The sequence below is a fragment of the Labeo rohita genome, chromosome 9 (genome assembly GCF_022985175.1).
Source record: "Labeo rohita strain BAU-BD-2019 chromosome 9, IGBB_LRoh.1.0, whole genome shotgun sequence".
Taxonomy (NCBI): Eukaryota; Metazoa; Chordata; class Actinopteri; order Cypriniformes; family Cyprinidae; genus Labeo; species Labeo rohita.
Window position 1 is genome coordinate 37356473 of NC_066877.1, and position 22781 is coordinate 37379253.

A 22781-nucleotide genomic window follows, 5' to 3' on the forward strand; every position below is an offset into this window, starting at 1 on the left:
ACACATTTCTCCAAATCTCAAACTCATCGTAATCTTGAATGATCTGAGGGGGAGTAAATATTTAACAAATTGTAAAATTTTTGGTGAACTATAATGCTGTGAAAATAATATTTGAAATTTTTTTAAGGCCATTTCTCAACATAATTTTAATCTTTAAATGCACATCACACAGACTGTGCATTTATCAAAATAGTAAATGTTTAATTCATGATAAATCTCCCTGACCTGCTAAAGGACATCAGAACATCTCAAAAATCAATACACTTTACCCATAATGCATCACTTGCAAGTCTCTGAGAAAACACACACGCTTCTCAGCATCTCAAACTCACACAAGTGGCTTGTTGTATTTTATGATGAATTTTCTGTAAGTGATTAAACCTTCAAACTCTACAGCAGCCGAGATAATGCGGCTTTTCTTCAGCTTTATTATGTTTAAAGCACAGTCTTTAACACACACACACACACACACACACACAGTCAAATGCACTCACCTCCACGTATAAGATAGGAAAAATCCCGATCTTATCTCCCAGCATGCCTTCTGCCCAGTTATCGTCCACTCTCCGTATGACGGTGAGAATCTCGTCCTGTAAGAGGAAATGAACAGTAAATACATGCACGTTCACTCTTTTATTCTGGCGCTGTAGAAATGCGTTGAGAAGAGTCGCTGAGAGAATAAACAGAGCTAAATCACATTTTAATATCCAGAACAAAATGAGAAATAAATCAAACACTGCATATCAAATACTCAGATTTATGAGTATAAATCTCATTTCTGAGACTGCACAGAAAAATAAACAGTGTATTTTTTAATCACATGGAAACTTGTTTCCACCACAGAAATGGTTATTTTGACTTTTTAATCTCACAATTCTGACTTTTTCTCACAGTTGCGAATTTATAAAATTTCTTGTAAATTGGCATCTTATGTTACAAAATAAATAAGGCAATTGTGGTTTCAGCAATAAAGCAGCTCTACAAAAGTCAACTGTGTTATTATTCAAATAATTTCAGTTTAATGTTGTACAATTAATCAATTGTGAAATAAATTAAATTTCAACTGTAAAGCAGCTCTAGAGATGTTATAGTTACTAAAACAAACTAAAATTAAAACAATTTTTAAAAAGTTACTTCAGATAAAACCAATGTTAACTGGAAAAAATATTTGCATTAAAAAAATTGTTTATTTACAAAATGTCTACAGTTCAAATTTAGTTTAGTTTAATTTTAGCTTGATGTACTAAATAACTAAAACTAAAATTAAAATACAATTTTTAAAAACAATATAGACAAAAAAATTCAAAATGACAAAAACATGCAACAAAAAAATTACTAAAACAAAAAAAAGAGAGAGAATAAAAACTTAAAAAATACTAACTAGTCTATAATAGTATTTCAATGATACTAAAATGTGATTAATTTGTACATCATCTGAAAGCTGAATAAATAAGCTTTCTGATTTCCATTGATGTATGATTTGTTATGATAGGACAATATTTGACCAAGACACAACTATTTGAAAACTTGGAATCTGAGGGTGAAAAAAAAAAAAAAATTGAGAAAATCTCCTTTAAAGTTGTTCAAATGAAGTTCTTAGCAATGCATATTACTAATCAAAAATGAAGTTTTGATATATTTACAGTAGTAAATTTACTAAATATCTTCATGGAACATGATCTTCACTTAATATCCTAATGATTTTTGCCATAAACGAAAAATCGATAAATTTGACCCAAACAATGTATTTTTGGCTATTGCTACAAATAAACCTGTGTCACTTAAGACTAAGGAATCAAACTGACTGACAGCACCTGCAGTGCATTAATATCTGTATCTGTGTGAATGTGAGTCGCTTTATAATGATCATACAGAAGCCAAAACAACCGGCCTTGAACAAAGAACTCATTTGAATCGATTCACATCAAGCTTCACTTCACTGAGAATCAAACGAGACTCAATCCAGCGTCTATTAACGAGTGTTTTAACATGCAGACGCTGGTCTGTCCCTCGTCCGGCCGTCCTTCTCCCTATGAAAGGACGTCTTCTCTGTGTTTCAGGACTCATCTTTCCGTTTCCTGCGTCTGGAGGACAGAGGCCGCTTGTGCGGTAATGCATTCACACGTCTGAACTCTGCAGCTGCACGACTGCGACTCACAGACGACGTGAGGAACATTTCAGAGGGATCACGTGACACTGAAGACTGGAGTAATGATGCCGAAAATTCAGCTGCGCATCACAGAAATAACAGATATTCACAAAGTAAACAGCCAGAAAACCAACTTACTGAAACACTATTTAAACTTTTACAATTTGGGCGATTAAAACTGGGAAAAATCCCACAGACTTACATTAATGTTCAAATGAGTAACACTATTCAAACTGTCAAAACTCCCAGAATCCTTTGAGACTCAGTCAAACTTCCCTTCTATGTTCTGTATTTATAATCCATTCAAACTCATGCAAACTAACATGCTAATCATGCTAGTAATGTGCTAGTAACTTGATACTCATGTTAAAAACATGCTAGTAGCATGCTAGTAACTTGCTGATTATGCTAACAAAATGCTAGTAACCGGCTAATCATGCTTAAAACATGTTAGTAACTTACTAATCATGCTAACAATATGCTAGTAACATTAATCATGCTAACGACATGCTAGTAACATGCCCATCATGCTAGCAATGTGCTAGTAACTTGTTAACCATGCTAACAACATGCTAGTAACCGCTAATAATGCTAAAACATGCTAGTAACATGCTAGTAACTTGCTAATCACATTAATAAAAAGCTAGTAACCAGCTAATCATGCTTAAAACATGCAAGTAACTTGCTAACCATGCTAATAACATGCTAGTAACATGCTACACATGCTAAAAACATGCTAGTAACTTGCTAATCATTCTAGAATCATGTTAACAACATGCTAGTAACTTGCTAATCATGCTAACAACATGGTAGTAACATGCTACACATACTAGAAACATGCTAGTAACTTGCTAATCATTCTAGAATCATGCTAACTACATGCTAATAGCTTGTTAATCATGCTAACAGCATGTTAGTAACATGTTAATCATGCTAGAAACATGCTAGTCATTTGCTAATCATGCTAGAATCATGTTAGCAATGTGCTAGTAACTTGATAATCATGCTAATAACATGCTAGTAACCAGCTAATCATGCCAGAAACATGTTAGTAACTTGCTAACCATGCTAGAATCATGCTAACAACATGCTAGTAACATTAATCATGTTAGAATTAGGCTAGCAACGTGCTAGTAACTTGCTAATCATGCTAGAAACATGCTAGCAACTTGCTAGCAACTTGATAATCATGCTAGAAACATGCTAACAACATGCTAGTAACTTGCTAATCATGTTAACAAAATGCTAGTAACATACAAATCATGCTAGAAACATGCTAGTAACTTGCTAATTATGCTAGAGTAATGCTAACAGCATGGTAGTAACATGTTAATCATGCTAGAAACATGCTAGTAACTTGCTAGTAACTTGCTGATCATGTTAACAACATGCTAGTAACATACAAATCATGCTAGAAACATGCTAGCAACTTGCTAACCATACTAGAATCATGCTAACAGCATGGTAGTAATATGTTAATCGTGTTAGAATCATGCTATCAACGTGCTAGTGACTTGCTAATCATGTTAGAAACATGCTAGTAACATGCTAGTAACTTGCTATTAATGCTAGAATCATGCTAACAATATGCTAGTAACTTGCTAATAATGCTAACAGCATGTCTCTATCTATCTAATCTTTACAACTACTTCAAACTGAAAACCTTCAAGCTTTCTTTAAACGTCCTGCTTAGTTTTCTCAAGCCAGCTTCAAAGTTTGTTTTGACAAACTTTTTTATCTAGTTTAAATTACAATAATATTTCACATCTTTTACAGTATTTTTGATCAAATAAATGCAGTCTCGTGAGCAGAAGAGGCATTCAGTCTTAGGCTGGAATCACAGTGATCTGTCAGCGGTGTTCGTACCTTAGTGAAGGTCAGACAGTCTTTGTCCTGGTCTTTGTCTTTGACCTCAAAGTCGTAGAGCGCTTTCCCCTGCGGCGGCGTCTGGGACAGTGGTCGGATGCACTGGATGTAACTGGCCGGCAGGAAGCCGTGGCTGCCGTTCAGCTCCCCGTGGAACCAGTTCTCATCCACCTTCCGCCGCAGGATGATGATGTCGCCTTTGCTGAACTTCAGGTCGCCCGGTTCTTTGCCCTCATAGCTGTAAAGCGCTTTCCCACACGGCAGCTGAGGAACGTTCTAGAAGATGAAAACACAAAGACAGGAGACTGAGATCAGAAACAGAAACACATCCACAACAGAAGATTCAGTGACTCATGCCGCATTCAAGAGCTTCTAGGAAAGAGTTTCAGAAATCTTGGACAAACAAGAAGCTTTTAGCACCAGTGCAGGGCTATTATAATTCAATAAAAATAAAAACATAAAGAAATTCTCATTTAAATAAAATATTAGGAACTTATTTTGATTAAGTTTATAACCAAAGTAGTTTATAACTGTCTTTTCAAGTAAATAAATAAGTAAATAATAAATATAAAAATATAAAATGTACATGAATGCAAATATATATAAATAAACTATTTTTATCTTAAAACTTTAAAATATAAATATTTCTATAATATAAAAAATATAAAAATACAAAAAATATAAAAAAATATAAATGCAAAAATATATACATAAAAAAACTTATTAAAATAAAATTATAAAAATGACAAAAACGCACAATGAAATAAAACTTTAAAATATAAATATAAATGTGAATATAAATAAATAGATAAATATAAAAACATCAATCATGAATCATAAAAGATAAAAAAAATCTAAAATTAAATTCAAAATATAAACAAAAAAACTAATTAATAAAAATGACAAAAACAACATACAACAAAACTAAGTTTAACAGTTAAATATAAAACAAATTTCAATAATACAAAAATGCAAAAATATATAAATAAAAAAATATTTTTTAGAAATTAAAAAAAACAAAAAATTACACATGCACAATGAAAAAAAACTTTAAAATATAAAAATAAAATTAAATATTAATAAATATATAAATATAAAAAAAAATAATCATAAATCATTTAAAAATTCAAAATCTAAACAAAAAAGAAAAACTAAATAAAAACAACATACAGCAAAATTAGGTTTAACAGTTACATATTAAACAAAAAAATTCTATAAAAATATAGATGAAAATCCAGTGATGATGATTCATTAGTCAAACCTCACAGAATCTCTCTAGCATCATCTGTACTATCGCCTTCAAAATGGTTTTAAATGATTAATCACTCAAAAACAAACACTAAACCCCTGAAAGAGTCTCTGAAACACAGCAGAGATCTGACGCAATGCTGGGAAACATCTAAGGAGATCAACACCAGTCCTGTTTATAGCACACATTTACAGTGATTTTACCATGGTTAACAGAGTTTGAGACCCTGCACTTGTTCAAAAACAGCGCTTACCCTGGTAAAATCACTGTAAAAACCGGCTTGAGTAGCTTATTGCTTTAATGCAAACATGTTTAATGAATAATGTAAACTGTAAACACACACGAGTCAAACATGAACTGTAAGTATTGAGTTAATGATGCTGTTACATTAATTATGTATGAACACTCGTGTTACAAACATAAACACATTTATTGCAATTACGAATGTTGAAACATTTGTTCATCAGGCGTGTGTACTGGGTTTTCATGTAACAGTTAAATAAACATTTTAGCAAAAATATTTCCAGTTACTTTGTCGGTTTTTCTCCATCAACAAAACTTCTCAATCAAAGCCCCTACAGAACATCAGAGCTTTTGAATGAATCTGTCGAATGAACGATTCAATGACTTTCTCATTAAAACACTTACTTGATTTGTTTCTGAACAAATCACTGGGTTCGAATGAATCATTTGAATGAATGATTCAATGATTCACTCTACAGTCAATCACTTGTCACCACCTACTGGTGAATCTCTGCACCTGCAGAAAGAGTCACACTGAAACCTCTAATAAATAGAATTTATATATATTTTTAAATAAATATTTATGTAATTATATATAATAAATATACTAAATAATATTTAATATTTGAATAAATAATTTTGTATTTTAATAATATCTAAATCTTTAGGGGTTCAAGCACGTAGCACTGAAACCCTATTGTAATTGTTAAAATGGTCATGGATTAGAGATCTCCATGTAAAACTGATTGTGCAGACCAAACCTTAAAAGGGTCATCGGATGCCCATTTTCCACAAGTTGATGTGATTCTTTAGGGTCTTAATGAAAAGTCTATAATATACTTCAGTTAAAAATTCTCAATGGTTGTGTAAAACAACACCCTTTTTACCTTGTCAAAATCAGCTCTGCAAAAATCATCTCACTCTGGTCGAGGCTGCTTTAAATGCAAATGAGCTCTGTTCGCCCCGCCCCTCTCTTCTCTCTGTGGAGTGACGAGCCTGTTTACTTTAGCCGCGTTTAGCTGCTAAACTTGCTAACTAGCACATTATTAGGAAAGGCGATCACAAAGATTCATAAAAAAACGCTGGATCACGACAGATTCGCGTGAATATAGACGGATATATGTAGATCGGGAGGCGCATTCCCTTCACAAACAAAAACTGCATCTTCAGCGGCTCAGATGTCGGGAGTAAACGACCACTATGTTCATTATTACATCCAGCAACACAACACCTCAATCACTCAATCAGAGATATTCTTGTCTATACATCCCTGCTAGCATCAAAACATGGAAAGTTACTGGACTGTTACAGCTGATCTGAGGTAAAACGCTCATGTCAATCAACTATGGTGGGAGTGGCCTCTGTCATGTCACGCACAACGACAGGCCTCTGAGAACGGCTCGATTTGAAAAAGAGGATATTGTTTTTACAGATTAATTAAAAACCACTGCATGGATTTTTATCATTATAGGGTAGATTTGTACATACACTGACAAACAACATGTAAAAGTGAACTTAGCATCCGATGACCGTAGAGACTTGAAACTTGGCGTGATGGCAGTACTCACACCGCCTACAACATCACCAAGTCTCATCTCAATCGGCCTTATGGGGGCGCTACAGCAAACAAAAGTCCGAAATCACTCATAATTCCTAAACCATCAGTCGCAGACTCAAGTCTTATGTCGTTGGAATTCTTGGCTCACGCTGGACGAAATGCACACCTCAGATGTTTTTGATTTTTTGCAAAACTATGAAATTAAAAAATTTAAAATGACTATTAAAAAAAAAAAAATGCCTATAACTCCTAAACAGAATGAGATATTTTTGCCAAACTTGGCACATTTATATAAGAGCTCAATCTGAGGTTGCAGGACAAAAATCATGGAGATTGGCCACTTGGTGGCGCTATAAGAGAGAGAAAACATCAAAAATGGCTATAACTAGGCAACCATTTGTCCTTTCAACATGAAAATCACTGTGCACGGTCTTGCTCCAAAGTGCCACAAGTTTCTGTGGGAACATTTGTGTATCTCAAAAAACAAGGCTGCCATTGGCAGATGAATTTTGAGCACCTATTAGACAAGGTTAACAGAGGCTGATTGGAATGGAACTTGGTGGGCCTGTTCGACTGACAGCGCCAAAGGTCTGAGAGAAATTTGAAAGAAATCCGCCACTGAAGGGGGCGATATCGCATTTTTCAAGGATGTAAACAATTGTACATTGTTTTGGGGTTTTTTGCACATACACACAATATTCATATCATATGATAGAATTCCTCATAACGGTCAACTTTGCCTCTAGAACCACTACTGTCAATCCAATAGTTTGTTAAATAATTGAGAAGATGTAAAATAACTACTTTTGCAAAGTAAGGTTTTTCGCTCAGTCTGGAAAAACCACTGCAGTACAATTCTCTAGACTCTCTAGGTCAATAATTCTCTTAAAAAGTTGAAATTTACCCTTTGGGAAGTTATAACGGGGTCATTTACAAAAGGGGCCTGTCCAAATTGCCCCCAAAATCCTATAAAGCCTAAAAGAAAACTCAAAACTTCACAAAACCCGCTGAGCACATGCGACAGGTGATTCTAAACAAGCATGCAAAGCTTTAAGAGATCGAGAGATCGGACCACAACTGGTGCTGTAACAGTCATAACCATTAAAAAACATAATATTTCTATGGTAAATTACCTGGATTTGGCAAAAATGCTTTTTGAAATCATTGACTTAAGTGGGTACAAGCTTGCTAAATGTCTTTTTTCAAATGTGCTGAAATGCCTTAATGGCTGCTTGCAGCTATATTTTTATCTATTTTTTTAACAGCTCTTCCTTGAACACTAATACGACCAAAATGTCATTGTTCATGTCTTCATGTTCGATTGACTGAATGCACCTGCAAAAAACAATTACCATCTTTTAAACTACTCAAGTTTAATGAATTCACACTGAGCCCCTTGTATTAATTATGAGCTCTTGATATGGAGGAATATGAAGCTGCGTGCTAATCAGTGTGATATTTAGATGAAATATGATTCATGTTCAGTCAGGCGGGAAGTTGTGCAAACAAGTGATTAGACGTGATTATGACGCTGAAGAAACTGTGCAAACACAATGATGAAGTTCATCATATTCTGTTCTAGTGATGGTTAGTCCTCTAGTTAGTAGTTAAACCCATTACTAATGAGGAGAAAATGAAAGTTTACTTCAAGCAGAAATCGATCATCTGTTTCAAATGACTCAAGAACAGACCAAAAGCACACTGGCTTGAGACGAAATTCATACAAAACATGTTTTATCTTCACTAGTACAGTCATTTATGAAACTAATTGAATATTGTGACCGAAAACTGGGTTTGAATGCATGGATTAGCTGTTTTATTTCATTATGAATAATATTAGCTTAATAAGCAGCAGCCAGAGTCACCGCTGAAAACAAAGACACAATTACATGTGAATTAAAGCTCTGAATGAACATCAAGCGACTCTCGGCTGCGACGCGAGGCCACGTTCAGTGAGTTTCTAATGAAATCTGACTCTCCGAGGGCTTCTCTTTCCTCAAGCGGCCCGGAACGCCGCATCCAGACGGGATTAACCGCACACGAGCTTCCCAAAGACATAAAGACAGCTTATTCCATTCAACACAATCAATTTACAGGCTTATTTGAGCTCCGCAGCAGCACTGAGAGCGTTTTAACACGACGCGGCTTCGTGAGCGTGATTTACTGTGACTTAAAGCGCAGATCACTGAGGATGAGCTTTAATGCACTATTACATGTCAGAGAAACTTGTGATGTACTGTTATACTGTATGCACTCGACTGACGGGTTCATTTTCAAGGAAATGCATCAACGCAATGTAAGATGCTTTGGATAAAACTGAACAGAATACTTTTTAAAAGTCAAAAAATTACAGTGTTGTCAAATCAAACCATAAAGTGCATCCAAAAATGTTTATTTTTCAATATTTAATGGCATATAAGCAGCTAAGGCTATTTTCATAGCAAGAAGTCATAGAAAAAGAAGTAATAATGATTAATTACAGAGAATAATTTAACAATATTTTCTTCAAAACAATATAGGAAACACAACTGCTCAAAAGTTTTTGCTGCTTAATATTAACATATTTTTTAAAGAAATTAATACTGTTATTCATCAAGGATGCATTAAATTGATGAGAAGTGCCAGTAAAGACAATTATAATGTTACAAATGATTTCTATTTCAAATAAATGCTGTTCTTTTGAACTTTCTATTCATCTGTTAATTTCTGAAAAATAAAATGTTATACAATTTTAACTGTTTTCAACATTGATAATAATCATAAATGTTTGTTGAGCAGCAAATCAGAATGTTAGAATGATTTCTGAAGGATCATGTGACACTGAAGACTGGAGTAATGATGCTGAAAATGCAGCTTTGATCATAGAAATAAATTACATTTTAACAGATATTCACATATAAAACAGCTATTTTACATTGTAATAATATTTCATAATTTTTACTGTACGTTTGATTAAATACTTCTTTCAAAAAAATACTTCTTTCAGAAACTTAATATGATTGGTAGTGAATATAATTTTGTATTTTCTAAATGCATGTTATAGATCTTATGGTAAACATATTCATCAGTGCAGATGTGGTTTTTTTAGTGTCTAATTACAATGTTATAACTGCATCTTCCAATTATGTACTCCTCTTGTACTATGCTCATTTGCATACACTTATCTGAGCCACACCCACAACCCCAGCATCCAATCAACAATTGATGCACAGAACCAAGCCCCGCCTACTTGTTTTCTTTTCAATTACCAGTTACACTCGAATTAAATTCGAAATCTTGACGAGATGAATGTCAAAATTACGATTTAAGTTAAAATTATGAGATAAAATGTTGAATTTGTGATAAAAAGTCAAAATTACAAGATAAAAAGTTTAAATTATGACTTAAAAAGTCAAAATTATGATGAGATAAAGTCAAAATTGCGACTTAAATAGTTGAAATTATAAGATAAAAAGCCGAAATTATAAGAAAAAAAATGACTTAAAAGTTGAAATTATGAGACAAAAAGTCTAAATAATGACAAGAAAAGTCAAAATTATGAGATAAGTCAAAATTATGACAAGATAAAAAGTCAAAATTATGACTTAAAGTTGAAATTATAAGATATAAAGTTGAATTTATGATTAAAAAGTCAAAATTCCAAGGTAAAAAGTTAAAATTATGACTTTAAAAGTCAATTATGAGTAAAAAAAAGTCAAAATTATGAGATAAAAAGTCAAAATGATGACTTAAAAAGTTGAATTTATGAGTATAAAAAGTCTGAATTCTGAGATAAAGTCAGTGATGTGTGCCACTGCCTGTGCAAGTAGAAACAGAAATGATTGTACTAGAAACCCACAGTATTTAGAGTCGACCTGCCAGTTTCCACACTGTTCCTGCAGCGCTACAGACACACGCGTGTTGAAGTCGTGCGAGTGCGTGTGTGTGTGTGTGTGTGTTGGGATGCACAAGTGTGTTTATTTGAGCATGTCAGTGTTCTGACACATACATACACACATACAGCACACGCTACACTGCTGCAGCTCTCACAACACATCCGTGTGTTTGGATGAGTGTCTGATGTGGGCGACTGAGAGTGTGTGTGTTTAAGAGTGTGTGTGTGTGTGTGTGTGTTCAGATGAAGAGAATCCTTCAGAGATGCATGAATTGAGCGTTGGAGTTGTTCGCTGCAGCTCTATGTCTCTCTGTTGGACTCGTGCCTAAGAACAACCCACACACACACACACACACACACACACTCGTACTGAAGCTCATGTGACGCTCTGAACACACACTCTTATGTGTTCAGTGATCCAAAACACTATACCAACACACACAAAGCCTCTATAACTCTCCTCACACATGCCGTATTAACAAGTGCATTGCAATAAATCACCCGGATCTGCAAACAGGACGAAAATGAAGCTGTAATCTGTGAGTGATTGTCAATAAACCTGCAATGACTGACAATCAGATTCATTTAAATCATGAGTGTGAATGTCAACTGAACTGGACAAAACACACAGGAAGAGGAACTGGAATTTGAACTGAAAATGACAAGAAGAAGAGTTATACATATATATAAAATTATAAAAATTATAATTTAATAAATGTATTAATAATTTAATACTTTTATAACTTTTATAAATTATATATATAAAAAATAAAAGTAAACGAGTCAATGACATTAAGATGTCCACAGCAAAAGTGATTTTATGTCCATAGAAAGCACATTAAATGTAAGTAAAGTGTCTACTTTTAATGTTTCAAATAAGATTTGGGAGAATAAAATGTCCAAATTTGGTTGAAATAATGTTACATTGTCATTCAGTGTAACACAATATTTATGTAAAAATTCAAACATCATGTTTATTCTGACTTGTTCATATTAAAATATTTAAAAGAATATGGAGCATATTAAATTTTATTGTGTTTTAAATGAGTAAAAAATTCTTACTGACAAATGGGCAAAACCATGGGCAAAATTTAAAAATGTAAAATTACAACTAATTACTATTTAGGGTGAAAGTAATTTGTGTTTTATATGTCAGAAATTGTTTTTTGTTGTAAATGTGCCCAACAAGATTATTACACTTAGTGTGTGTCTTCTGTAAATTAGGGGAAAATGTATGATATTTATTTTTGCTCAGAAAAACAAAACCATAAATGCAATTAAATTAAACAGAAAACTTTTTGATTTTAATTTTTTTTTTTTTGAAAAACAACAATTTAAAACAGTATTACACTTATGGATTTTATGCTTAAACCCTTGTTCGTCTTTGACTCAAATACAAATTTATGTATGTGGCAAAAATCTATCTCCTGTCAAATTTATTAATTCCACTTCTTTACATTTAATATAAAAATAATATATCAAAAAATATTTAAAAAATAATATATAAAAATATACAAATAAAGTGATATATTAATTTATAATATTTAAAAAATATATATATATGAAAAATAATTGCAATTCTTTATCCTGTTTGCACTTTCAGGAACTGAAGTGGAATTTAAAAATCAGTTCATTTGTAAATGATGCTCACATGCTGACACACATCGCGTAACGTCTTCTGTTTGTATAGTAAGTTTGTGTATGTACAGTATTCTGTGTTGTATTAAACTAAGAACAATATGTGTGTGACTCTTCAGTGTCCACAGACGTCTTTATTTCTCCATTTACAGCAGTAACGCAGCAGTGAAGATTAAACGTGAAATGAAATGATAGAAAAACACCTGAGTGTGATCTGAGCATCAGATAAGAGCTGTAATTACACACACACACAACACATCAGAGCTCTCACTGAGTGTGTGTGTGTGTGTGTGTTTATGTTTGTGTGTCAGTTCTTCATCTGCACTGTTCTAATGTCTGATGATGATAATAATTATGCTAATTCTGCTCATTAACGTGAGTCTCTATCAGCTCTAATGTGACACTGATGTCTCTCTTTGGCCCTAAAATAACACACAGATGATCTGCTTTTATAAAGACTGAGAGATGCTTACATCACACACACACACACACACACACACACAGCATTAATAATACAGCAGCCTGAGATTATCAATACGATGATCAATATGTGTGTGTGTGTGTGTGTGTGTGTGTGTGTCACCTGTAGATCGAGTCATTACTGCACCGCATGACATCATGTGATGCTGCTGCTGCCGTGGCAACAGTGACTAAAGGCCACAGGAAGTGAAGGAGAGACGGACGCTCACTGGAGCATCACTCACATCAGCCTTCACATCACATTCAACTATATAAATGAGTAAAAATATAAAGGATGATACGAAATATGGAAATATTGATATAGTTAATGCTTTGATGTTTTACTATATAGAGTACGATGCAAAGATGATTAAAAAAAAATTAAATATAAAACTAATATGTGACCCTGGACCACAAAATCAAAATATTGAGAAAATCACCTTTAAAGTTGTCCAAATGAAGTTCTAAGCAAGGCAAATTACTAATCAAAAATAAATTTTTGATATATTTACAGTAGGAAATTTACAAAATATCTTCATGGAACATGATCTTTACTTAATATCCAAATTACTTTTGGCATAAAAGAAAAATAGATTTTGACCAATACAATATATTTTTGGCTATTGCTACAAATATACCCGTGATAATTAAGAATATATATATATAATTATACAATAATAAAAATAATAAATATATATTTTAGATTGTTATAAATAATATATTTTACATTTTATACTATATATATATATATATATATATATATATATATATAAAAAATAAACATATGAAAAATCTAATAAAATCTAATAAATCTTTTTATATATTTACAGTAGGAAATTTACAAATATCTTCATGGAACATGATCTTTACTTAATATCTGAATGACTAGGTATAAAAGAAAAATCAATAATCTAATTTATTTTATTTTAATTTTTATATTTATATTTTATATATATTTATATATATATATATATATATATGTGTGTGTGTGTGTATATATACATATATGAAAATTCTAATGAAATAAACTGATATAAATGTAATAAATCTAATAACAAGTAATAAACATAATAAGTCAAAAATATAACAATAAAAAGTACAATACCAAAAAATATAAAAAATAAAATTATATAACTGTTATTTAAAATATAAAAAAGAAATATAATAAGACAAAATATACAACAAATCAAAACAAAAATTAAACAAAATTAAACATATAAATAAATGTACATTAATAAACAATATTTAAAAAAATGTCACATAAATACAGTAAAAATATATATAACTGTAATTAAAATACAAAAAAAACTATTGCAAAATCAAGAGTAAAGCATCATGTTTTTGTTTTGTTTTTTTACTGTCATGTTGTTTAAAGGCGTTCATTAGCTTTTCATGTTTAACACTGAATTTCTGCAGTCGGTTCAGATCAATATTTGATGAATTTGCACCAGTTAAAAGAAGAAGTCCACTTTTCAGAACAACAATTCACAAATAATGTAGTCACCCCCTTGTCATCCAAGATGTTCATGTCTTTCTGTCTTCAGTTGTAAAAAAAATTATGTTTTTTGAGGAAAACATTTCAGGATTTTTCTCTATATCATGGACTTCATTGGTGCCCCGATTTTGAACTTCCAAAATTTAGTTTAAATGGAGCTTCAAAGGCTCTAAACGATCCCAGCCGAGGAAGAAGGGTCTTATCTAGCGAAACCATCAGTCATTTTTTCCGGAAAATAAAAATGTGTATACTTTTTAAGCACAAAAGCTGATGTAGCACAGGCTCTGGGATGTGCGTCCACGACGCTACGTACTATTGAATCACGTCGAAACGTCACATGTAGGCGGTGGACTTGGAAGTGGACTTCTCCTTTAATGTCAAATGGACACAGCAGCTCTTTTAAATACTCATAACTAATATAATATACTGCAGCAACATTATATTGACAAGTCCTGCACAACATTACTAGTAATCAGTGATGAATTGATTTTGCTCATCTATTGTACATTACTTTCCATAAAAGCATCTACTAAATGCATGAATATAAATGTTTGCAGCAGACACACTTATTTACTCTTATTTCCAGTGAACATCATAATGCTTTATATAAATATTCATTTCTGACTCATTCTTTAAAAAGAACCGACTGACATGAGATTTTTCCTTGAGGTGAAAGTCATACAACATTAAAGCCACAGAAATCTCCCCGGAAATCAGACCAATCTACTGTAGATCCGATCGATACGCCACGGGTTTGGAAACAGTGCTAAATAAATAAATAAATAACCCTTCACTCACACTGAACCGAGCTCAGCGTTTATCCCACATCAACGTCCTTCCGCGTCCATAAACTCATACAGAATAAAGCAAACAGAATCTGACTATTTTCACATTCTGCGTCCGTTTGGAGCCAAAGAATCATTATTTCATAAAACACTCACAACTTAATATGTTAATACCAATAGTTGAAAAACCAACATTTTATTTGAATTTATAACTCATGACTGGTCAAAAACAGTCTAAATTGATCAAACCTCATATTTATTTATAACAAAACAAAAATAAATATTACTCAGAAAACGTGTCAAAGAAATTTATTCATTTTGCATGACCTTTAAATTTCAGAAGAAAACGTGATTCGTTTTTCATGCTGCAGTGTTAATATTCATCAACAAAATTCAGAGCCAAGACTAAATATGGGTGAACGACATTAAGAAATTTACAAAAGTGATTTTATGTCCATAGAAAGCACATTAAACGTAAGTAAAGGGTCTACTTTTAAGGTTTCAAACCAATTTTTGTGAGAATAAAATGTCAAAATGTTACATTGTCATTCAGTGTAACACAATATTTATGTAAAAATTCAAACAACATGTTTATTCTGACTTGTTCATATTAAAATATATAGAAGAATACGGAGCATATTACATTTTATTGTGTTTTAAATGAGTAAAAAATTCTTACTGACAAATGGGCAAAACCAACGTTAGTGGCAAATTTAAAAATGTAGAATTACAACTAATTAGTATTTGGGGTGAAAGTAATTCGTCTTCTCATATGTCATAAATTGATTTTTGTTGTAAATATGCCTGACATGATTGTTACACTGAATGACATTTTAGTTTGTGTCTTCTGTAAATTAGGGAAAAATCTATGATATTTATTTTTTTGCTCAGAAAAACAAAAACAAAAATGCTATTAAATTAAACAGAAAACTTCTTAATTTTTTTTTTTTTTTTTTTTTTTTTTTTTGGAAAAACAACAACTTAAAGCAGTATTATATGTATATAAGTATGCTTAAAACTCTTTTACGTCTTTGACCAATATGCTTTTCATAAAGCTTTCTGACAGTAATATAACTTAATAGATAATTTAGCAAAAAGTAGAGAATACAGAATGTCTAACATTTTTAAAAAATGGTTATATCGCTTAAAAAATAATAGAAAAAATTTAAATGAATAAATAAATAAATGATGTGTATTTTAAGCATCTGCAAAGTTTCGTTCCTTTACTAAGCATTATGCATTTTGTAGAAATATGTATGCATCTCATCCTCATCAAAGCAACTCGTTCTGAAGGTAAAATCCTGCAAAAACAAATGTGAAGCTATGATCAGTCCATCAGTTACAGTGTTGTAAATGAATAAATAATAACATGAAATAAAGCATCTGCACATTTACAGCACTCTAACTGTATTTAGAGTGTTTGAGTATTTCATCACCACATCCGTCACAAAGGTCTGGAGCTGAAGAACACGTGAGCAGCAGACGCTCATCATCACACACACACACACACACACACACACACACACGAGCAGTGATGAAAACACGAGCGCTGCATAATAAAACACTGACAATGACTCAATCACAGCACATAATCACTGCTATCCTCCTCAAACCACAGGAGAAACACATCACAGGTGCATTAGACTGTGCAAACACACACACACAGGTGTTTTCAGATGAGTAAACAACTAAATGACATTCTACATAAACCTATTTTAAAGAGAACAAGGCGTACAGAAATAATGCTGTAACTGATGCTTTGCTCTAAAGAGTTTAACGCACAGATGATGTGAAAGCGCGTTAGGACGTAGTCAGAGCGTTAAATAAAAATCTAATATAAAAAATAAAATACGGAAATTATATTAACATAAAAAGTGTAGTCTAAAAAATAAATAAAATATCAAATGTAAATTTATTAGAAAAAGCAGGATATAAAATTATATAAAATGTAAAACATTTACAATAATGAGAAATCTAAAATGTAAAAAAATAATAAATATCAAAAAATAAATCATGAATAAAAAATATCTATACATTTTATATCTGATCATTTTAAAAAAATAAAATGATATAAATGTAAAAAAAAAAAAATTAATATAATTTTTTTTTTAAAAAATGTTTAAATTACAAAATAAATACAAAATAAAAACACAACATCAAATATATTAAATAATTTAAATAAATAATATAAAATAATAATAAAAAAATGTAAAAAATAAATAAATAATTAAACAATACTGCATACTGCAACTGCATCCGCTCAACATCTCGTCCTCATGTTAAACACACTGCAGTTTACAGCTGGAAAACATCAGCGCTCTGGAACGCTCTGCTGGCTATCAGAACGACACCCGGACGAGACGAACTCAAGAAATACAGCCTTCGTTCAGCGTCTCAGAATTCACACTTTATCTGTCCTGGACATCATCAAATATATGAAAGACCACAAAACACACAACCTCTTTCTCTCTCTCTCTCTCTCTCACACACACACACACACACACACACACTCATGTTTGTTTTTGTGAACTGTGGGGACTTTCCATAGACTTCTATAGATCTTATACTGACCAAACGATATTGTCTATCCCCTAACCCAACCCTAACCCTAAACCTAGCCCTCACAGAAAACATGTCTGTATTGTTACACTTTCAGAAAAACATCATTTACTATTTCTAATAATTTTTTAACATTGTGGGGACCGCAGACCAGTCCCCACAATGTCAAAAATTTCAGGTTTTACGATCCTTGTGGGGACATTTGGTCCCCACAATGTAGCAAAAATAAGTACACATACACACACACACACACATAATATACAATAACTAAAAAATAAAAACACATGTAAATATATAAAAAAAAAAAAAAAAAATATTAAAACGTTATAAAAATATAAATGTGAAAGATGGAAAACAATAAATGTAATCCAACATATAAAAACAATAAAACAATCAAATATCCAAATATAAAATCAAATTTAAATCTAATATAAAATAAAATTATATAATACATTTGTAATTTAAAAAATGCAAATAAATGAAAATAAAATAAATAACATAAAATACAAAAGTGCAATGTTAAAAATAAAATAAAATATCTAAAATAAAAATACATAAAATATAAAAAAAAAAATCTAAATATAAAAAAATATGATAAAATATGAAAATAATCAAAAATAGAAAAAACAGATTAAATAACATGGTGCAAATCAGCTGTGAGAACCGCAACAACACGAGCTTTATTACCGCACAGCGAAAACAGCGACGGACACAAAGCGGAGAAAAGGATCAGATGTTCAGAGCGTCATCGCGCTCGTTTGTGTTTGAACGCAGCTCATCAGTAAACGCTTGTGTCGTTAATGCTGAGCAGATCTCGGCGCTGTTCGGTGGATTTATGTCTCCCCGCGGACGCGCGCGGCACGTCGTCCTCCATCAGCCGCGGCGCTGCACTTCATTAAACGCGCATTCTTCTTCTGTGAGCTCAGACGCGCGCGCTGACGCTGGGGACGCGTGTGATTCGCGCCCGAGGAGCGCCAGCGCGATATTTACTGCCGCTGCACCGCAGAAAACAGCACTAAAACATCATCGACGATGACAGACACGAGCCCCAGCGCCGCGGCAGCAGAGCGCAATTATCAGACGCGCCGCGGGCACCGGACGCGCCGCTGCAGCATGAGAGCGTCAAACCACCAGAGACGCGACTGTAATGAGACGAGAACAAACAGCAGCCCAGGGAGCGTTAGATCACACTGACCAGACGGGAAAAACACACACGCACAGGACCGGATCCGTTCACACCTCGCTCTCGGCTCCTTTATCATCTCTATATGAAGAGTTTGGCCACTAATTAATTCTAATAATAATAAATATAACTGCAACTAGATTACCGAGGTTCAAGCGCTTTAAGGCAGTTAGGCATGTAGCAAGCCTTTTTTTCCCCCCACATACTGGTAATTTACCATAGAAATATTATGCTTTGTAATGTTTATGACTGTTATAGCGCCACCTGTGGTCTGATCTTCTTAAAACTTTGCATGCTTGTTTAGAATCACCTGTTGCATTGGCTCAGCAGGTTTAGTGAAGTTTTGAGTTTTCCTTTACAGTGCGTTTCCACTGGCATGTAGGGAGCGGAGCGAGCGTTTTCCATTCATTCCTATGCATTATGTGCATTATGGGATTGAAAGCGGCACGGAGAAAGCGTTGAGAGCAGCTGAGAGCGTCAAAAAGGTTTGGCATTCCTCAACTTCATGCAAATCACGAGTGAAAAAAGCCAGATGGTGGATTATTGAGCAGAAATCACATATGATTAAAAAAGTCATGCAAAAGTAAATGCACTTTGCATGCTTGCATTATATGCCATGGTGCCCTAGATAGCAAATAAAGTGTTTAGTTTGCGAACCGCCGTTAAAAGAAGGATGTAAACATTGTTTTCAGAGGCGTGCTCTGCCCTTCATTTCACACGCCCCAAAGCAGTGGCGTTGTAGTGTTGCCAGCGGCACTGAGCGCAGATTTGACGCTGTAGTGGAAACACACCGTTAGGCTTTAGAGGATTTGGGGTGAATTTTGGACAGGCTCCTTTTCTAATCAATCTCATTAGAGCTTCCCAAAGGGTAAATTTCAACATTTTTTTGATAATTATTGACCTAGAGAGTCTGAGAGAACTGCACTGTGGTGGTTTTTCCAGATTGAGCAGAAAACCTAGGACTTGATCGACAAACGATTTGACTGACAGCAGTGGTTCTAGAGGCAAAGTTGTCAAAAATGAGGAGTTCTGTCATATGATATGAATATTGAGCGTATGTGCGAAAAAACGTGCAATGCACATTCGCTTACGCCTTTGAAAAATGCGATACTGCCCCCCCCAGTGGCTGATTTCTTTCAAATTTCTCACAGACCTTTGGGCCTATAAGTCAAACAGGCCCACCAAGTTTTGTTCCAATCGGCCTCCATTAACCTTGTCTAGCAGGTGCTCAAACTTCATCAGCCAATGGCGGCCATGTTTTTAGAGATACACAAATGTCCTCATAGACACTTGTGGCACTTTGGACTAAGACCGTGCACAGCGATTTTCATGTTGATAGGACAAATGGCTGCACAGTTATAGCCATTTTTTATGTTTTTTTCCTCTTAGTGGCCAAGCTCCACAATTTTTGTCATGCGACCTCAGATTGAGCTCCCACATAAGTGTTCTGACTTCGGCAGAGATATCTCATTCTGTTCAGGAGTTATAGGCATTTTTTGATAATTATTGATATTCACTTTCTGCACTGTAAAAAATAAAACACAATTTGTTGAGTCAGCTTAAAATAATTTGTTACCCTGCTGCCTTAAAATTTTAAGTTCACTCAACTAAAATAAGTTTAGTCAACTTGAAATGTTAAGTTGTACTAAGTAACAACTTAGATATTTGTGTTTGCTGAACTTAACAGATGGGTAAGTAACCCAGCTGCCTTAAAATTTTAAGTTGATTCAAATCAAATATCTAAGTTGTCCATCTCAAAAATATATCTAAACTACGACCTATGCTATCAATGTCAAATGCTGAAACATTAACTCATGCATTTATGACCTCGCGGTTAGATTACTGTAATGCTTTATTGGGTGGTTGTTCTGCTCGCTTAATAAACAAACTCCAGCTGGTCCAAAATGCAGCAGCTAGAGTTCTTACTAGAACCAAAAAGTATGATCATATTAGCCCGGTTCTGTCTACACTGCACTGGCTCCCTATTAAACATCGTATAGATTTTAAAATCTTGCTAATTACTTATAAAGCCCTGAATGGTTTAGCTCCCCAGTACCTGAGCGAGCTCTTATCGCATTATAGTCCCTCACGTCTGCTGCGTTCTCAAAACTCTGGCAATTTGATAATACCGAGAATATCAAAATCAACCGCGGGCGGCAGATCTTTTTCTTATCTAGCGCCCAAACTCTGGAACAATCTACCCTACAATGTTCGGGACGCAGACACACTCTGTCAGTTTAAATCTAGATTAAAGACCCATCTCTTTAACCTTGCTTACACATAACAAATCAACATATTCTTATAATTCAAATCCATTAAAGGATTGTTAGGCTGCACTAATTAGGTCAACCGGAACCGGGAACACTTCCCATAACACCCGATGTACTCGGTGCATCGTCAGAAGAATGGCATCTACGCTAATATTAGTCTGTTTCTCTCTTATTCCGAGGTCACATTAACCACCAGATCCAGTCCGTATCCAGATCAGATGGTCACTGCAGTCCCCCGGATCCAGTCCGAACCCAGCCCAGACGGTGGATCAGCACCTAGAGACGACCTCTACAGCCCTGAATGTCAGTGGAGTCCACATCAACTAGATGAGCCCCAGAGACGGATCCACATTAAAGACCACATCACCTAGACGGCTGTCGGCACAAGACCACGGGAACTTTGGCCAGAGGAGAACTGGCCCCCCCGACTGAGCCTGGTTTCTCCCAAGGTTTTTTTCTCCATTTGTCACCGATGGAGTTTTGGTTCCTTGCCGCTGTCGCCTCTGGCTTGCTTAGTTGGGGACACTTTCTCTTAACACAATATTGCATTTTATTTTATTGTTTTTGATTAACTACCTTTACCTTAAAAGTGAGTGTTTACTGTTGCCTTTGGCATTGTTGATGTACTGTTTCCTATTTAATACTGTACAGCCGCCTTGTCACAATTCTGTATTGTTAAAGGCGGTATATAAATAAAGGTGACTTGACTTGACTTGACTAGTATAATTTAACATTTCAAGTTGAATAAACTTTTTTGGAGTTGACTGAACTTAAAATTTTAAGGGCAGCCAGGTTACAAATTATGTTAAGTTGACTCAACAAATTGTTTTTTACAGTGTGGTTTGGTTCCAATCGGGGTTAGGGTTAGGGTTAAAAATGCGAAATACCCAAATATTTTGGCAAGCTCACGATCGAATCTGAGGTGTGCGTTTTGTTCGCCATTAGCCAATGTTTTCCAACGACATATGACACGAGTCTGCGACTGGTGGTTTAGAAGTTATGAGCGATTGTGTACTTTTGTTCGCTGTAGCGCCCCCAGCAGGCCGATTGGGGCGAGCTTTGGTCATGTTGTAGGCGGTGTGAGTGCTACCATCCCTCCAAGTTTCAAGTCTCTACGACTTACAGTTTGGTCCGCACAATCAATTTTACAAGGAGATCGCTGATCCGTGACCATTCTAACAATTACAATAGAGTTTCAGCACCACGTGTTTCCAGTTTATCTGGAAAATGTACCACACAATTCTAAACTGAAAGTGTCTGCTCTGCTTCATACAGCCAGTGTTGCCAGGTCTGCATGACAAAACTCGCCATACCAGTCAAAAACAGTGCAAAGTAGCACAATGACCATATCCCAAATATCAAAACACAAAATATGCCATTTCTATACCTAAAATACATATTTGACACTGTTATGCACATTGATCATAAACACAAATAAAAAACTTCCTACGGG

The 22781-nt window shown here is 33.9% G+C and overlaps 1 protein-coding gene and 1 long non-coding RNA gene across 2 annotated transcripts in view; one reads left to right on the top strand and one right to left on the bottom strand.

Annotated features, from left to right (window-relative positions):
- The window catches only part of LOC127170955 (E3 ubiquitin-protein ligase SH3RF3), a 127812-nt gene that overhangs the window by 50845 nt on the left and 54186 nt on the right, over positions 1–22781 (bottom strand). Inside the window, exons 2-3 of the mRNA XM_051119328.1 lie at positions 4016–4291; positions 495–590 (exon numbers count right to left, since the gene is read on the bottom strand). Of these exons, the coding sequence (XP_050975285.1) occupies positions 495–590; positions 4016–4291 (372 nt within the window). The remainder of the gene's footprint in view (positions 1–494; positions 591–4015; positions 4292–22781) is intronic.
- On the top strand, positions 18576–20067 carry LOC127170957 (uncharacterized). Its single transcript, XR_007828438.1, has 2 exons — positions 18576–19266; positions 19420–20067. It is a non-coding gene; the product is annotated as an uncharacterized LOC127170957 (long non-coding RNA).